The 17,788-nt window shown below is 45.9% G+C and overlaps 1 protein-coding gene across 1 annotated transcript in view; it reads left to right on the top strand.

The window, feature by feature from the left end:
* The window catches only part of LOC130366644 (chloride channel protein ClC-Kb-like), a 38,676-nt gene that overhangs the window by 18,324 nt on the left and 2,564 nt on the right, over window positions 1–17,788 (top strand). Inside the window, exons 10-19 of the mRNA XM_056568964.1 lie at window positions 1,178–1,265; window positions 1,344–1,526; window positions 2,906–2,975; window positions 5,043–5,153; window positions 5,270–5,483; window positions 5,565–5,698; window positions 12,103–12,239; window positions 12,507–12,546; window positions 14,590–14,660; window positions 14,800–14,862. Coding sequence (XP_056424939.1) covers window positions 1,178–1,265; window positions 1,344–1,526; window positions 2,906–2,975; window positions 5,043–5,153; window positions 5,270–5,483; window positions 5,565–5,698; window positions 12,103–12,239; window positions 12,507–12,546; window positions 14,590–14,660; window positions 14,800–14,862 — 1,111 coding nt within the window. The remainder of the gene's footprint in view (window positions 1–1,177; window positions 1,266–1,343; window positions 1,527–2,905; window positions 2,976–5,042; window positions 5,154–5,269; window positions 5,484–5,564; window positions 5,699–12,102; window positions 12,240–12,506; window positions 12,547–14,589; window positions 14,661–14,799; window positions 14,863–17,788) is intronic.

Raw genomic sequence — 17,788 nt, 5'->3', positions numbered from 1 at the left:
TCAATCAATCAGGGGTACTGGCGGATGGGAGGTACCGGTGTATTGTCTCGGAAGTCCTGTAATCCACTAAGAGCGGTGTTCAATCTAAAGAACAAGCAACAATGTCGAAATAGTCCCAAAAGAGAGGAAAAGATGGCACTTTGCAATGTGGATACAAAAATGCAGATTTATTCACTCACATGAGTCGGCCGGTTACATCGGTACAAGGAGCGAGCAGACAGATTGGAACGATGTCCGTTTCGCAGCAGACCATCGCTTCTACTGTAAAAGCAGCGGTCTTTCGAGAAACGGACGTTGTTCCAATCTGTCTGCTCCCTTCTTGTACCGATGTAACCGGCCGACTAATGTGAGTGAATAAATCTGCATTTTTGTATCCACATTGGAGAGTGCCATCTTTTCCTCTCTTTTGGGACTATAAAACCAAACAAGCAGCGGCCATTGTAGTAAGCGCTAGTTTCCGGTTCTACCATGGATTCTTATGTGACTTCCAGATCATTCGGAACCTTTTTCTAGAGTTCTGCATATGTTGTTAGTTACTGTAGCATTAGCTACTAGTGGAATGAACAGTACAATGGGGGAGATTTATGAAAGGGTTCAGACTGTTTTTTCCTCGCCTAAAATTGTCGCACAGTAAGTCGTAGTCTAAATACGTGCGACTTTTCTTCTGGGACTTTTGCTTTAGAGGATTTTTAGAACATGATGCATTCCAGTCTATTTTAGATGGAAAAATGCATTGGTGCTGAATTTATCAAAAACAACTCGGCGACAAGTCGTCGACAAGTCGAATCGGCTGAAAGAACGCCAAAATGTCAGACCATGCTTGAGCAGGTTTAAATACAGTCTAAACCGTAGATCCCCAAGTCCGTGCGCAGAATTTATCAAGAGCTGTGCGACTTTTGATAAATTAGGCGCACAATAGACCGGCCTAACCCTCTGTAGTTTGGTCTATATTGATGCGGGACACAGACAGCTTTGATAAATCTCTCCCTCTGCAGTATATGAGACAGGACACTACGTCTAACGCCATGACCATTGGGCTTCTTCATATGCTGCACCTCATTGTATATCCAAAGTTCTAATAGAAGCCTAGTCTTAGACTTGGTCAATTTTCCAATTTTCCCAAGCCTTTTGACCAAGGTGTGTGACCTATATAAACAGTGTTCCATTTTTTTTACAGTAAGATCATCTATGCTGCGTTTGTTGCTCTGATTTTGTCCAGCATCACCTTCCCGCATGGATTTGGCCAGTACATGGGTGGAACGCGGGTAAGTGGGAAGGCTTATTCTGTAAAAAATGTGAGTAATTTGCATATGCAATCCTGAAATTCCTTATCTTCTTCATAGTTAACCATGAAAGAACATCTGGAGACTTTCTTCAACAATATAACCTGGGGTGTGGAGGAATTGTCTCATGCGATGAATGCCTCCCGCCAGCCTCCCAACCCCACCTATGATAATAACTGGCTACAGTGGACGCACCCTCAGCTGTCCTGTTTAGAAAAGCTTGCCATATTTATGGTTCTTAAAGTAAGTAGCACCTGACCAGTAAATCTACTTCATGCCTTTAAATTCTCCAGTAATATTAACTTTCCACATATTTCAGGTAGGTTTCTATGAAGTCGTGACTTAAAGTTCCCTCCTAGACATTTTGTCCCCTATCCGGCGGCGGGACCCCTGTGATCTCCCTGCTGCACTTGGCGTTCGTAGAGAGCATCACGTGCAGCGCCGTAGGCTCGTGACGTCACGGCCCCTCCCATAGACTTACATTGAGGGGGCATGGCCGTGACGTCACAAGCCTCTGCCCTGCATCGCCAGTCATCCGGCACAGAGCGAAGTTCAGGACCCCCGCGATCATATATCTTATTCCCTATCCTTTGGATAGGGGATAAGATGTTTAGGGGCGGCTTACCCCTTTAAAGGGGTACTCTGGTGGGGGAAAAAAATGTTTTAAATCACCTGGTACCAGAAAGTTACACAGATTTGTAAATTACTTCTATTTAAAAATTATTATCCTTCCAGTACTTATTAGCTGCTGAATACTACAGAGAAAGTTCTTTTCTTTGTGGATTTCTTTTCTGTCCACACTGCTCTCTGCTGACACCTCTGTCTGTATCAGGAACTATCCAGAATAGGAGAGGTTTGCTATGGGGATTTGCTCCTGCTTTGTACAGTTCCTGACATGGACAGAGGTGTCAGCAGAGAGCAGTGTGGTCAGAAAAAAAATCCAAAAAGAAAAGAACTTTCTCTGCAGCATATAGCAGCTAATAAGAACTGGAAGGATAAATATTTTTAAATAGAAGTAATTTAAAATTCTTTTTAAATTTCTGGCACCAGTTGAAATGTTTTCCACCAGAGTACCCCTTTAAGGCTGCATGAAGAGTAAGAATCCTAAAGGATAAACTTGTGGGGCATCTCCCATTCCCGGGAAACCAAAATGAATCTTCCCGTAATCTAATGTGACCCCTTTCCCTTAGTGAGTCTTCAGTGTAAGTCAGAAGAACCCTTCGATTCCTTAGAACCACATTCTGTGTGCAACAAGTCTGAAGATAGACAAAGACATCCAATGACTGTAGTCCCTCCCAGTCCCACCATACACCTTGTCAATGCTCGGCTTAGCTAAGCATTCAGGGGTTCTTAGGTCGCACTTTATTACTCCAAGAATGAAGGGGATCGTGTAGTTGAAATTCGAAATGGCTGATTGTTCTCCTCCCGACATTATCTGAGGGGATGCCACCACACATATTACATTTGATGATCAATCTTGCCAAAATCGGCATCTATGGCTGACACATCTGATGTGTATTCTTGGTGCTGCAGGCCGGTCAAGGGGTTCACGTGAATATTACGTGAATTATATGTAAGCATGATAGCACTGTAATCATTTATTTTTTTTTCAATCACTTTAGTTTTTTATGCTCCTGTTAGCAAACACCATGATCATCCCAGCTGGATACTTCCTTCCTGTCTTTGTATATGGTGAGTAACGTTGCGACAGCCACACTCACCGGCACTATATATATACTGTATATATATATATATATATATATATATATATATGCAATATAGAAAGAGAATGTTCACTTGCACTCACCAGTCCTGTGACTTGCTGTGTTTCGAAAAATTCCATAACGCTGGTAGACGACTGGATGAGGGTGCTCAGAGGCTAACAGCCATTTTCGTGCACAGCCGCGTGCTTCTTCCGGCCTCAAGAGGACAGAAGAAGCACGCGGCTGTGTGCGAAAACGGCTGTTAGCTTCTGAGCACCCTCATCCAGTTGTCTCCCAACATTACGGAATTGTCCGAAACACAGCAAGTCATAGGACCGGTAAAAGCAAGTGAACATTCTTTTTTATTGCATACGTATACTAGCACTTGTTTTCACTTAGCACCTCGGCAGTGAAGTAGAATTTAGCAGCTACGGCCACTGATACCGCAATCAACACTCCTACACCCAGGTCTGAACATACCAATTAAAAAAAGAGCAGTGCCCTCCAAAATGTTCTACAAATAGAATATAGATATATATATATATATATATATATATATATATATATATATATATATATACATATTAGATATGTTTACCAGCCTCTTAATATTGGTTGGCAATAGTAATATAATGTTTGATCATAAAGGGGACTGACTTCCGGGAGAGCCGTTGATCATCACAAAAAGAGAAGGCTGTGGTAGTCCGGCAAAGCTCATCTATACGGGAGGCTGTGATGTTACTAAGTCTTCTACCATTAATTAATTTATAATCTACATGGTTTCATGGTTCATGGTTGATGCTCCCTACATGCTGATAATTTGGCACGACACATGAATAGTCCTTACCTCCTCGTCAGGAGTGGGTCCTAATTCCTGTTGGGCTCCACATAATCATGTCTATGATTTGATGGTGGGTCTTCACAAGTCTGTGCAAGGTTGTCTCACTGTCACAGTATGGTTTTAACATGTGGGAACCTCCAAATGTGGAACCTATTGGTGAGGAGAAGGAGATCATATTTATATGTATATATTATGCACACATCTGATGACTGGGGTGTAATATTACTTAACATCTCATAAGTCGTAATGAATCCCGAACCAGTAGAGACATTTTAGTAGGTAGATGTGGGAGATTGGCTTTGCCCTATTTTTCATTTTTTGGTCCAGTTTGCTTAGTAAGTCTATGTAGTCATTAGATCTATCTAGAACACCTATTCAACCCCAAGCACACCACTAAGAGTGGGTTCATCATCCTATGGTAGAGGGTGTGATGAGGGAAGATGGAGTTGCCCTGGGGCAGATGGCATTAACCCGTTGTGTTCGTGACGCCAGGGTGTGGTTTATCCTCTACACCACCCGAAGGTATACCGCTGGATCCTGGGCTAGGCACGGGGGCAAATAATGACTCTGACGCCAAGTTACGGAACAACTGTAGCTTTACTGAGTTAGACAGGTGAAATAGTCTATACAGCTTAGTCAGGCCCAAGGAGGTGACCAGTGACTTCAGAGACCTTAGGGCTTGCTGGGACTGGGACAACTTGATGCAGGCCATGCTGACTGAAGACAGGTTGACTTTGACTGACTTGACTGAGACTGACTATACCTTGTTTGTTGGTTACCATACTGGGACCTGGGGGTTGTGGACTTGTAGACTTGTGGCTGCGTGGTTGACTTGAGGCCTCCTCTGGACTCCAGACACACTCTCAGGACTTGACTGCACTGGACCTTAGCAAAGAGCGAGCTAGCTCCTCCCAGGGCTTATCTGGGGAAGACTAGGAGGAATCCCATAAGTCACCCTAAGGTCACATGGTCACTGATACCTCACTGGGTTACAATCACATGACACTGGTTAATCACATGTCAACGGTTCTTAAAGACATAACACTTTTATATTCAATACACAGCATAAAGATAACTATAAAAGGGGAACAGGTGTAGGGGGGCCCAGGGGACACTGCAGGGAGGCTGCCTGACAGGGCATCTCGGGTACAGGGTTACAACTCCTGTACCGGGCCACCACAATCCCTTCTCAGTATCTGGTATTGTCTTATACAGGTGCTGGACTCGGTCGTCTCTACGGAGAATTAATTGCCAAAATCTTCCCTAATGGGTTTATCTCAGAAGGGATACCTATTAAGATCACTCCAGCTGGATACGCGCTTGCAGGTGACTGTATTATTTTCACTTGTCCTGGGTGGTACCTTAGCTTCGTGCGTTACCGCTACTGATGTTGCTGAGGTGGTGGCTCGCATCCTCTCATCCAGCTCCTCTCGCTCTTGCAGGTGCGGCAGCATATTCTGGGGCCGTCACTCAAACCCTTTCTACGGCTCTCCTGGTGTTCGAACTCACAGGACAAATGTCGCATATTCTGCCGGTCCTGATTGCCGTCCTTATAGCCAACGCCATCAGCCAAAGCTGCCAGAATTCATTTTTTGACATTATAATTATTGTCAAGAAACTCCCATATCTCCCAAAACTGGTAATGGGAAAGAACAGGTAAGACGCCTGTCTCTGGACTGGGTGATTGGGGGACTGGGCTCCAGTAGGTCAATATCTCACGTGTTGTTTAATTCCCAGTGCTCATGATGTATGTGCTGAGGATTTCATGGTGACCGACCTGCGATATCTTGTGAAAGGCTTCAAATTCAAAGACATCCGGAACCTTCTGAAATCTTCAGAATTTAAACAGTTTCCCATTGTTGATGCTGAAGGTTTGTATTCTTTTGCTGTATTCATCCTATTCCTCAGTTTAAATATAGTGGGATTATTTAACAACATAGAGTAATTGTATTGTGTGGGAGTTAAAGTGGTGGAACACCTCAGAAAACTGATAGCTGAGATTGTCCAGCCATCAGCTGTTACTTCCAACCCCCCTTATACTTTCATGATGGACTTAGCTGAGCATGCATGTATTCTCAATGGATTAAACCACTGCCAGACATCTTTGGTGTTGAACATGATCCCTGTTGGCTTATCTTCTCCAGCAGCTCCATATGAAGGCCCCATATATATTAGAGAAAGGTTGGCAAAAGCCTGTTGACTCATCATCTGTCAGGGTAGGAGTGGATAGGTTGACAATCCTAGTTTTCCTTGGAGATATCTCATGTGCAGATTAAAGGGGTACTTCGCTCCCCAGCATCCGGAACCTTTAGTTCTGAACGCTGGGGGCCATCATGCCCCCTCCCATAGACTTGCGTTGAGGGGGTGGAGCGTGATATCACGGGGGCGCGGCGTGACGGCACAAGGGGGTGGGGCGACCACAGAAGCCAGCACCCAGCGTTCGAAACTAAATGTTCCAGATGCTGGGGAGTGGAGTACCCCTTTAAAGAGAATCCGACACCCTGTTCACGCGCATTAAACCCAATATACTGGGTTATAGTGTGGGTGAACAGCTTTACAACGAGGCAACACTTACTTATAGGGTAAAACTGTGCAAAGATAGACTTGAAAAGACGGCACTCACCATAAAACGAGATCTTTATTCTTCAGTTGCAAGGAATACACATGAGGTCAGGGGGGCATACAGTCCCAAGCGTTACATCCCGCATGTCCTCCACTGTCTGTGTGACCCCCTGACCTCATGTGTATTCCTTGCAACTGAAGAATAAAGATCTCGTTTTATGGTGAGTGCCGTCTTTTCAAGTCTATCTTTGCACAGTTTTACCTTTGCTTCTCTGGACTGAGCACCACTGTTGCTGCTGTTTGTTGCGGTGTCTTCCGCACGGAGTGTAGTGCGATCACGGTGTACTTGCAGTCAGTCTGTGCAGTGCCGGCATTCCTGGACTTTTTGGTTACTTACTTAAAGGGGTTCTCCGCCCCTAGGCATCTTATCCCCTATCTAGAGGACAAGAGATAAGATATCTGATCATGGGGGTCCCGCCGCTGGAGACCCCTGCAATCTTCCTGCTGCACCTGGAATTCATTTAGCATGTCAGGTGCAGCGCCGGAGATTCTTGACGTCACAGCCATGCCCCCTCAATGCATCGCATTGAGACTTGCACTGAGGGGGCATGACTTTGACGTCACAAGCCTCTGCCCCGCAACGCCAGTCAGTTCGCTTTGTGCACCGGATGTCCTCCGACGTTGCATCTGACGCTCTAAATGAATGCAGGGTGCAGCAGGGAGATTGCTGGGGTCCCCAGCAGTGGGACCCCCGCGATCAGACATCTTATCCCTTATCCTTTGGATAGGGGATAAGATGTTTGAGGGTGGAATACCCCTTTAAATCCATTCAGTATATGCAGAGTTCTGGAACTGTAATCTTAAGCTGCATTGCGCTCTACCACGCAATGGAGGCAGGGAGCCAGCTCCAACTCCCCTGCCTCCTCCATATTCTCTGTCCACCCCCGTCCCCATCGTTAGTAGCAGGTGAGCGCTCTGCTCTCTGAGTGCTCACCCGCAGCATTTATTAGCATATTAATGACCCCCTTTTGTAAAGCTGTTCACCTGCACTATAACCCAGTATATTGGGTTAAGTGCGGGTGAACAGGGTGTCAGATTGTCTTTAAGGTAAATACACAATAGATAGTTGTCGGACAATATTCTCCCAATCCCCCCATACACATGAATGCTCGGCCAAGCTTAACATTTTTTGGAAATGGAGGGTAGTACTCTGTCTCCTTTAGACATATCTGTTGGTGGCTTATTTCCCCAATAACAAAAGAACCAGGCATCTCTCATCCTTGTCTCCCCCAACACGAGCTATCAGGGAAGAATAAGAAAGCTACACTGCACATTAGATGGTGGGCTGGTCCCACTGAAATCGGTGGGTTTTAATGTGTTTGGGGACTTTACACCATTCTCCTATATAAAAACACACACACTCAGCTAACCTAAGGAAGTAAACCAGCGGAGGTGTGAGAAAGTTCCAAGAGTCCAGGAAACCTCTCATGTTCTTTAACCCCTTAAGGACCAGGCCATTTTATACCTTAAGGACCGGAGCGTTTTTTGCAATTCTGACCACTGTCACTTTAAACATTAATAACTCTGATGCTTTTAGTTATCATTCTGATTCCGAGATTGTTTTTTCGTGACATATTCTACTTTAACTTAGTGGTAAAATTTTATGGTAACTTGCATCCTTTCTTGGTGAAAAATCCCAAAATTTGATGAAAAAAATGAAAATTTTGAATTTTTCTAACTTTGAAGCTCTCTGCTTGTAAGGAAAATGGATATTCCAAATAAAATATTTTTGGGTTCACATATACAATATGTCTACTTTATGTTTGCATCATAAAATTTATGAGTTTTTACTTTTGGAAGACACCAGAGGCTTCAAAGTTCAGCAGCAATTTGGAAATTTTTCACAAAATTTTCAAACTCGCTATTTTTCATGGACCAGTTCAGGTTTGAAGTGGATTTGAAGGGTCTTCATATTAGAAATACCCCATAAATGACCCCATTATAAAAACTACACCCCCCAAAGTATTCAAAATGACATTCAGTAAGTGTATTAACCCTTTAGGTGTTTCACAGGAATAGCAGAAAAGTGAAGGAGAAAATTCACAATCTTCATTTTTTACACTCGCATGTTCTTGTAGACCCAATTTTTGAATTTTTGCAAGGGGTAAAAAGGAGAAAATTTTTACTTTTATTTGAAACCCAATTTCTCTCGAGTAAGCACATACCTCATATGTCTATGTTAATTGTTCGGCAGGCGCAGTAGAGGGCTCAGAAGGGAAGGAGCGTCAAATGGTTTTTGGGGGGCATGTCACCTTTAGGAAGCCCCTATGGTGCCAGGACAGCAAAAAAACTACATGGCATACCATTTTGGAAACTAGACCCCTCAGGGAACGTAACAAGGGGTAAAGTGAACCTTAATACCCCACAGGTGATTCACGACTTTTGCATATGTAAAAAAAAAAAAATGTTTTACCTAAAATGCTTGGTTTCCCAAAAATGTTACATTTTTAAAAAGGATAATAGCAGAAAATACCCCCCAAAATTTGAAGCCCAATTTCTCCCGATTCAGAAAACACCCCATATGGGGGTGAAAAGTGCTCTGCTGGCGCACTACAGGTCTCAGAAGAGAAGGAGTCACATTTGGCTTTTTGAAAGCAAATTTTGCTCTGGGGGCATGCCGCATTTAGGAAGCCCCTATGGTGCCAGAACCACAAAAAAAAACCACATGGCATACCATTTTGGAAACCAGACCCCTCGGGGAACGTAAAAAGGGGTAAAGTGAACCTTAATACCCTACAGGTGTTTCACGACTTTTGCATATGTTAAAAAAATATATATTTTTTTACCTAAAATGCTTGGTTTCCCAAAATTTTTACATTTTTAAAAAGGGTAATAGCAGAAAATACCCCCCAAAATTTGAAGCCCAATTTCTCCCGATTCAGAAAACACCCCATATGGGGGTGAGAAGTGCTCTGCTGGCGCACTACAGGTCTCAGAAGAGAAGGAGTCACATTTGGCTTTTTGAAAGCAAATTTTGCTCTGGGGGCATGCCGCATTTAGGAAGCCCCTATGGTGCCAGGACAGCAAAAAAAAAACACATGGCATACCATTTTGGAAACTAGACCCCTCGGGGAACGTAACAAGGGGTAATGTGAACCTTAATACCCCACAGGTGATTCACAACTTTTGCATATGTAAAAAAAAAAAAAAATGTTTTACCTAAAATGTTGGTTTCCCAAAAATTTTTGATTTTTAAAAAGGGTAATAGCAGAAAATACCCCCCATAATTTGTAACACAATTTCTCCCGAGTACGGCGATACCCCATATGTGACCCTAAACTGTTGCCTTGAAATACGACAGGGCTCCAAAGTGAGAGCGCCATGCGCATTTGAGGCCTAAATTAGGGATTGCATAGGGGTGGACATAGGGGTATTCTACGCCAGTGATTCCCAAACAGGGTGCCTCCAGCTGTTGTAAAAGTCCCAGCATGCCTGGACAGTCAGTGGCTATCTGGTAATACTGGGAGTAGTTGTTTTGCAACAGCTGGAGGCTCCGTTTTGGAAACAGTGGCGTACCAGACGTTTTTCGTTTTTATTGGGGAGGGGAGGGGGGCTGTGTAGGGGTATGTGTATATGTAGTGTTTTTTACTTTTTATTTTATTTTGTGTTAGTGTAGTGTAGTGTTTTTAGGGTACAGTCGCACGGGCGGGGGTTCACAGTAGTTTCTCGCTGGAAGTTTGAGCAGCGGCAGAAAATTTGCCTCAGCTCAAACTTGCAGCCGGATACTTACTGTAATCCTCCGCCCATGTGAGTGTACCCTGTACATTCACATTGGGGGGGGGGGACATCCAGCTGTTGCAAAACTACAACTCCCAGCATGTACGGTCTATCAGTGCATGCTGGGAGTTGTAGTTTTGCAACAGCTGGAGACACACAGGTTGTGAAACACAGAGTTTGACAACAAACTCAGTGTTTTGCAACCAGTGTGCCTTCAGCTGTTGCAAAAGCTACAACCCCCAGCATGTACGGACAGCGGAAGGGCATGCTGGGTGTTGTAGTTATGCAACAGCCGGAGGCATACTACTTTGGCTGGGGATGCTGGGGATTGTAGTTATGCAACAGCTGGAGACACACTGGTTTGCTACTTAACTCAGTGTGCCTTCAGCTGTTGCAAAACAACTCTCAGCAGTCACCGACAGCCAACGGGCATGCTGGGAGTTGTAGTTATGCAACCAGCAGATGCACCACTACAACTCCCAGCATGCCCTTAAGCTGTTTGTGCAAGCTGGGAGTTGTAGTTACACAACAGCTGAAGGTACACTTTTCCATAGAAAGAATGTGCCTCCAGCTGTTGCAAAACCATAAGTCCCAGCATGCCCATAAGTGCATGCTGGGAGTTGTGGTGGTCTGCCTCCTCCTGTTGCATAACTACAGCTCCCAGCATGCCCTTTTTGCATGCTGGGAGCTGTTGCTAAGCAACAGCAGGAGGCTGTCACTCACCTCCTGCTGCTGCTTGATCGCCGCACAGGTCAGTCCCGCCGCCGTCGTCGCTCCTGGGGCCCCGATCCCAACATTAACGCCGGTGATCGGGGTCCCCAGCACCAGGGGTGCACGTCCCGCACCCGCTCACGTCCTCCGGAAGAGGGGCGGAGCGGGTGCGGGAGTGACACCCGCAGCAGGCACCCTGATTGGTCGGCTGGTAATCCGGCCGACGAATCAGGGCGATCGTGAGGTGGCACCAGTGCCACCTCACCCCTGCAGGCTCTGGCTGTTCGGGGCCGTCTCTGACGGCCCCGATCAGCCAGTAATTCCGGGTCACCGGGTCACTGGAGACCCGATTGACCCGGAATCACCGCAGATCGCTGGACTGAATTGTCCAGCGATCTGCGGCCATCGCCGACATGGGGGGGCATAATGACCCCCCTGGGCGATATGCCGCGATGCCTGCTGAACGATTTCAGCAGGCATCGGGCACCGGCTCCCCTCCGGCTAGCGGCAGGGGGCCGGGAAAGGACAGGACGTACTCCTACGTCCTCGGTCCTTAAGGACTCGGAAATGGGGGCGTAGGAGTACGTCCATTGTCCTTAAGGGGTTAAAGGGGTACTTTGTCACTAGACATCTTATCTCCCTGCTGCACCGGGTGTTCTTTTAGAGCGTCGGGTGCAGTGCCGGAGGCTCGTAACGTCACGCCCCGCTTGTGACATCACAGCCATGCCCCCTCAATGCAAGTCTATTGGAGGGGGCTTGGCGGATATCACGCCCCCTCCCGTAAACTTGCATTGAGGGGTGTGGCCGTGAGGTCACAAGCCACCGTCCCACAAAGCCAGTCATCCAGCAGTTCGCTCCGTGCAAGGGATGTCTGGGGTGCAGACCCCCGCGATCAAACATCTTATCCCCTATCCTTTGGATAGGGGATAAGATGTCTAGGGGCGGAGTACCCCTTTAAGGATAACTATGGGGTTCTTGGAGACTTGTTGGGAACTATTTCTGTATCCGAGCTCTAAAAGAAAGCTACACTCTGTAAAGGTGACCGCGGTGATTTGACAAGAAGGTTATAAACTAAGCATCCTTACCTGTACTTATGCCACCTTTGACCAGCCTCACCCTACATGGTATCTACTCCTCTCTTCTAATCTCTGCCCATCAAGGACAAGCTGTCTTTACTTATCTCTTTGCCATCTTTATATTTTATAACGCTCATTTCTTTCTTCAGATTCCAAGATACTTCTTGGTTCTGTCAGTCGGAAAACTCTCAGCAAACTCCTGTCAGATCAGCTTAGCACCGAGAGGAGGATCCAATATATGGTGAACCAGCATGGGAGTAACATAGACAACAACTGGACTGTGACAGTAAGAGAGCAACCTGGAAGAGCTAGTGGTGGGGTGCAAAGTATTGTACAGTCACAACTTTGGGGGGGGGGTCATAGTCCGTAGGAGACAAAAGAAATCTCAAAAGTACTGGAGGGGTTGTACATAATTTCAACTGGGGAAATGTTTACATCATGTGACCACCATGTCATGAGAAAACACATATAAAATGATCATATGGTAGGAAGAGAAGACTAGAGCACAGAGGATAGTACGTGGCAGCTAACAATCATATTTCCTGTATTTCAGTCTCTGAGTGACTACTCCAGACCTAAACTGCCTAGAACTGGTGAGTGCTTACATCTATTACCTGCTTGGTTCTCTCCTTCACTGGACTCTACCGAGTTATCTAGTTATGCAGCAGTGGGTTCTTATTGATGGTGGGGTTATAGCGGTTATGGGACATAAATGTGGTAGAGTCATAAAGGTGGGAGGGTCATAGAGAGGGTGGGGTCATAGAAGTGGTGCAGTAAGGCTGCATTCACACTACGTTTTGTCCATACGGGGGCCGGACTGTGGTCGGCTCATTCAAATGAATGAGATCGGGTCCGGCTGGGATAAGGGAGCGCCCGGTTTTCCCTTCCCCCTGCCGGATCCGGTCACCGTATGGACAAAACATAGAGTGAAAGCAGCCTAACAAAGATAGAGAGGTTATGGAGGCTGTGGGGTAATGGGGATGGTGGGGTCATATTGATGATGGGTTTATAGATGCTGTGTGCTAAAAGAGATGTAGATGTTATAGAGATGGTGGGGCTAAAGATGATGTGGGGTAATAGAGGTGGTGGGGTTGCATAAATGGTGCAGCATCAGAAATGGCTAGGTCATAGAGATGTGGGGTCATAAAGGCTGTAGGGTCATAGAGATGGTGAGGTGATAGAGGCTGTGGGATCAAATTAATTATGGGGTTTTAGAGGCTGTGGGTTATTAGAGGGGGTGAGGTCTTAGAAGTAGTGGGGTAGCAGAGATGGTGGGGTCATAGAAATGGTGGGGTTATACAAGCTGTGGGGTAATAGATGTGGTGGGGTTATAGAAGTGGTGCAGTAACTGATGGTGGGATCATAGAGATGCTGGGATTATATAGGCTGTGGGGTCATAGAGATGCTGGGATTATATAGGCTGTGGGGTCATAGAGATGCTGGGATTATATAGGCTGTGGGGTCATAGAGATGGTGGGATCATAGAGACTGTAGGACAATGGAGATGGTGGGATTGTAGAGGCTGTAGGCTCATAGAGATGGTGAGATCATAAAGAATGTAGGGTCATAGACATGGTGGGGGCATAGAGGCTGTAGGACAATGGAGATTATGGGATAATAGAGGCTGTAGATTCATAGAGATGGTGAGGTCATATAGGATGTAGGATCATAGAGATGGTGGGGTCGTAGAAATGATGGGATCATAGAGGCTGTAGGACAATGGAGATGGTAGGATCATGGAGGCTGTGAGATCATAGAGATGGTGAGGTCGTAGAAATGGTGGAATCATAGAGATGGTGGGGGTCATATAGGCTGTGGGGTCATAGAATGGTGAGGTCATAGAGGTTGGGGGATTATTGAGATGGGGTAATATAGGCTGTGGGGTTATAGAATGGTGAGGTCATAGAGGTTGGGGGATTATAGAGATGGTGGGGTCATATAGGCTGTGGGGTCATAGAATGGTGTGGTCATAGAGGCAGTGGGATCATAGAGATGGTGGGGTCATATAGGCTGTGAGGTCATAGAGGTTGGGGGATTATAGAGATGGTGGCTTTAAAGGGGTAGTCCAGTGGTGAAAAACGTATCCCCTATCCTAAGGATAGGGGATAAGTTTGAGATCGCGGGGGGTACGACCTCTGGGGCCCCCTGCGATCTCTCTGTACGGGGCCCCGGCTCTCCGCCGAGATAGCGGGTGTCGACCCCCGCACGAGGCGGCGGCCGACACGCCCCCTCAATACATCTCAATGGCAGAGCCGGAGATTGCCGAAGGCAGCGCTTCGGCTCTGCCATAGAGTTGTATTGAGGGGGCGTGTCGGCCGCCGCTTTGTGCGGAGGTCGACACGCCCCCTTCCCGCGGGCTGTCGGGGCTCCGTACAGGAGATCGCGGGGGGCCCCAGGGGTCGGACCCCCCGCGATCTGAAACTTATCCCCTATCCTTAGGATAGGGGATAAGTTGTAAACCACTGAATCACCACTGGACTACTCCTTTAAATAGTCGGTCAATTGTATACAAGAGTTGATTCCCAGGACAAGAATGGGACGTATATAACAGTGTCAACACCTCATTCACACTGCAAATGTAACGTAATAAATAGATCATAATAAACACGACCATTCCCTGTATTTCCACTTTTCAGCAGAGGAGACAGAGAATGGAGACACAATGACCTACAGCAACCAGAACACCGTAACCTGCGAGAGTGAAGAGGTGAGAGAGTATCTACAGTCCACGTGTACACCACTGGTGACCCCATAACATGTGTATGGCCAGCTTAATAACCATCAGGGTACATGAACCCTCTTACTAAGCACCAATAACCAAATCTATGGTATTATCTCATTCACAGACGCAAAAGCCTGTAGGCCGCAGGAGACGCTCAAGTAAATTCCGTAACCAGTACCTAAGAATGGTGCGTATATATGACAGTACTCCAGAGACATATGGAGAGTGTGTGACAGGGTGAGGACTGATGTGTAAACTTCAATGGGGAACACAAAATCCTGAATATATCCACACGTGTTCTGGATATAGTGCAGATCTGCTGCAGCATATCCCTAGGAAGCATGTCTGCAGAGTGCGACACTATCATTAGGCCAGTTTCAAATATAGGTGTGTTACAGGTGGAGGTGTGTTATAGATAGAGGTGCATCATAGATGGAGGTGTAGTACAGGTGGAGGTGTATTATAGATGGAAGTGTAGTACAGGCGGAGGTCTATTATAGATGGAAGTGTAGTACAGGTGGTGGTGTATTATAGATGGAAGTGTAGTACAGGTGGAGGTGTATTATAGATGGAAGTGTAGTACAGGTGGTGGTGTATTATAGATGGAAGTGTAGTACAGGTGGAGGTGTATTATAGATGGAAGTGTAGTACAGGTGGTGGTGTATTATAGATGGAAGTGTAGTACAGGTGGAGGTGTATTATAGATGGAAGTGTAGTACAGGTGGTGGTGTATTATAGATGGAAGTGTAGTACAGGTGGAGGTGTATTATAGATGGAAGTGTAGTACAGGTGGAGGTGTGTTATAGATAGAGGTGCATCATAGATGGAGGTGTAGTACAGGTGGAGGTGTACTATAGATGGAAGTGTAGTACAGGTGGAGGTGTATTATAGATGGAAGTGTAGTACAGGTGGAGGTGTGTTATAGATAGAGGTACATCATAGATGGAGGTGTAGTACAGGTGGAGGTGTACTATAGATGAAAGTGTAGTACAGGTGGAGGTGTGTTATAGATAGAGGTGCATCATAGATGGAGGTGTAGTACAGGTGGAGGTGTACTATAGATGGAAGTGTAGTACAGGTGGAGGTGTGTTATAGATAGAGGTGTGTTATAGATGGAGGTGCAGTACAGGTGGAGGTGTATTATAGATGGAGGTGTAGTACAGGTGGAGGTGTGTTATAGATGGAGGTGTAGTACAGGTGGAGGTGTGTTATAGATGGAGGTGTAGTACAGGTGGAGGTGAGTTATAGATGGAGGTGTAGTACAGGTGGAGGTGAGTTATAGATGGAGGTGTAGTACAGGTGGAGGTGTGTTATAGATGGAGGTGTAGTACAGGTGGAGGTGAGTTATAGATGGAGGTGTAGTACAGGTGGAGGTGTATTATAGATAGAGGTGTATCATAGATGGAGGCATAGTACAGGTGGAGGTGAGTTATAGATGGAGGTGAGTTATAGATGGAGGTGTAGTACAGGTGGAGGTGAGTTATAGATGGAGGTGTAGTACAGGTGGAGGTGTGTTATAGATGGAGGTGTAGTACAGGTGGAGGTGTGTTATAGATAGAGGTGTGTTATAGATGGAGGTGTAGTACAGGTGGAGGTGTGTTATAGATGGAGGTGTGGTACAGGTGGAGGTGAGTTATAGATGGAGGTGTAGTACAGGTGGAGGTGTAGTACAGGTGGAGGTGTGTTATAGATGGAAGTGTAGTACAGGTGAATGTGTGTTATAGATAGAGGTGCATCATAGATGGAGGCATAGTACAGGTGGAGGTGAGTTATAGATGGAGGTGTGTTATAGATGGAGATGTAGTACAGGTGGAGGGGTGTTATAGATAGAGGTGTGTTATAGATGGAGGTGTAGTACAGGTGGAGGTGTAGTACAGGTGGAGGTGTGTTATAGATGGAGGTGTAGTACAGGTGGAGGTGAGTTATAGATAGAGGTGTGTTATAGATGGAGGTGTAGTACAGGTGGAGGTGTGTTATAGATAGAGGTGTGTTATAGATGGAGGTGTAGTACAGGTGGAGGTGTGTTATAGATGGAGGTGTAGTACAGGTGGAGGTGTGTTATAGATGGAGGTGTGTTATAGATGGAGGTGTGTTATAAATGGAGGTGTAGTACAGGTGGAGGTGTGTTATAGATGGAGGTGTAGTACAGGTGGAGTTGTTATAGATGGAGATGTGTTATAGATGGAGGTGTAGTACAGGTGGAGGTGAGTTATAGATGGAGCTGTATTATAGATGGAGGTGTAGTACAGGTGGAGGTGTGTTATAGATGGAGGTGTGTTATAGATGGAGGTGTAGTACAGGTGGAGGTGAGTTATAGATGGAGGTGTGTTATAGATGGAGGTGTAGTACAGGTGGAGGTGTGTTATAGATGGAGGTGTAGTACAGGTGGAGATGTGTTATAGATGGAGGTGTAATACAGGTGGAGATGTGTTATAGATGGAGGTGTAATACAGGTGGAGGTGTGATATAGAGGGAGGTGTAGTACAGGTGGAGGTGTATTATAGATGGAGGTGCGCTATAGATGGAGGTGTAGTACAGGTGGAGGTGAGTTATAGATGGAGGTGTATTATAGATGGAGGTGTAGTACAGGTGGAGGTGAGTTATAGATGGAGGTGTAATACAGGTGGAGGTGTGTTATAGATGGAGGTATGTTATAGATGGAGGTGTAGTACAGGTGGAGGTGTGTTATAGATGGAGGTGTGTTATAGATGGAGGTGTAATACAGGTGGAGGTGTGTTATAGATGGAGGTATGTTATAGATGGAGGTGTAGTACAGGTGGAGGTGTGTTATAGATGGAGGTATGTTATAGATGGGGGTGTAGTACTGGTGGTGGTGTGTTATAGATGGAGGTGTAGTACAGGTGGAGGTGTTATAGATGGAGGTGAGTTATAGATGGAGGTGTATTATAGATGGAGGTGTAGTACAGGTGGAGGTGAGTTATAGATGGAGGTGTAGTACAGGTGGAGGTGCGCTATAGATGGAGGTGTAGTACAGGTGGAGGTGAGTTATAGATGGAGGTGTATTATAGATGGAGGTGTAGTACATGTGGAGGTGAGTTATAGGTGGAGGTGTAGTACAGGTGGAGGTGTGTTATAGATGGAGGTATGTTATA

The sequence above is a fragment of the Hyla sarda genome, chromosome 4 (genome assembly GCF_029499605.1).
Source record: "Hyla sarda isolate aHylSar1 chromosome 4, aHylSar1.hap1, whole genome shotgun sequence".
Classification (NCBI taxonomy): domain Eukaryota; kingdom Metazoa; phylum Chordata; class Amphibia; order Anura; family Hylidae; genus Hyla; species Hyla sarda.
This window is presented reverse-complemented; position numbering and strand designations above follow the sequence as displayed.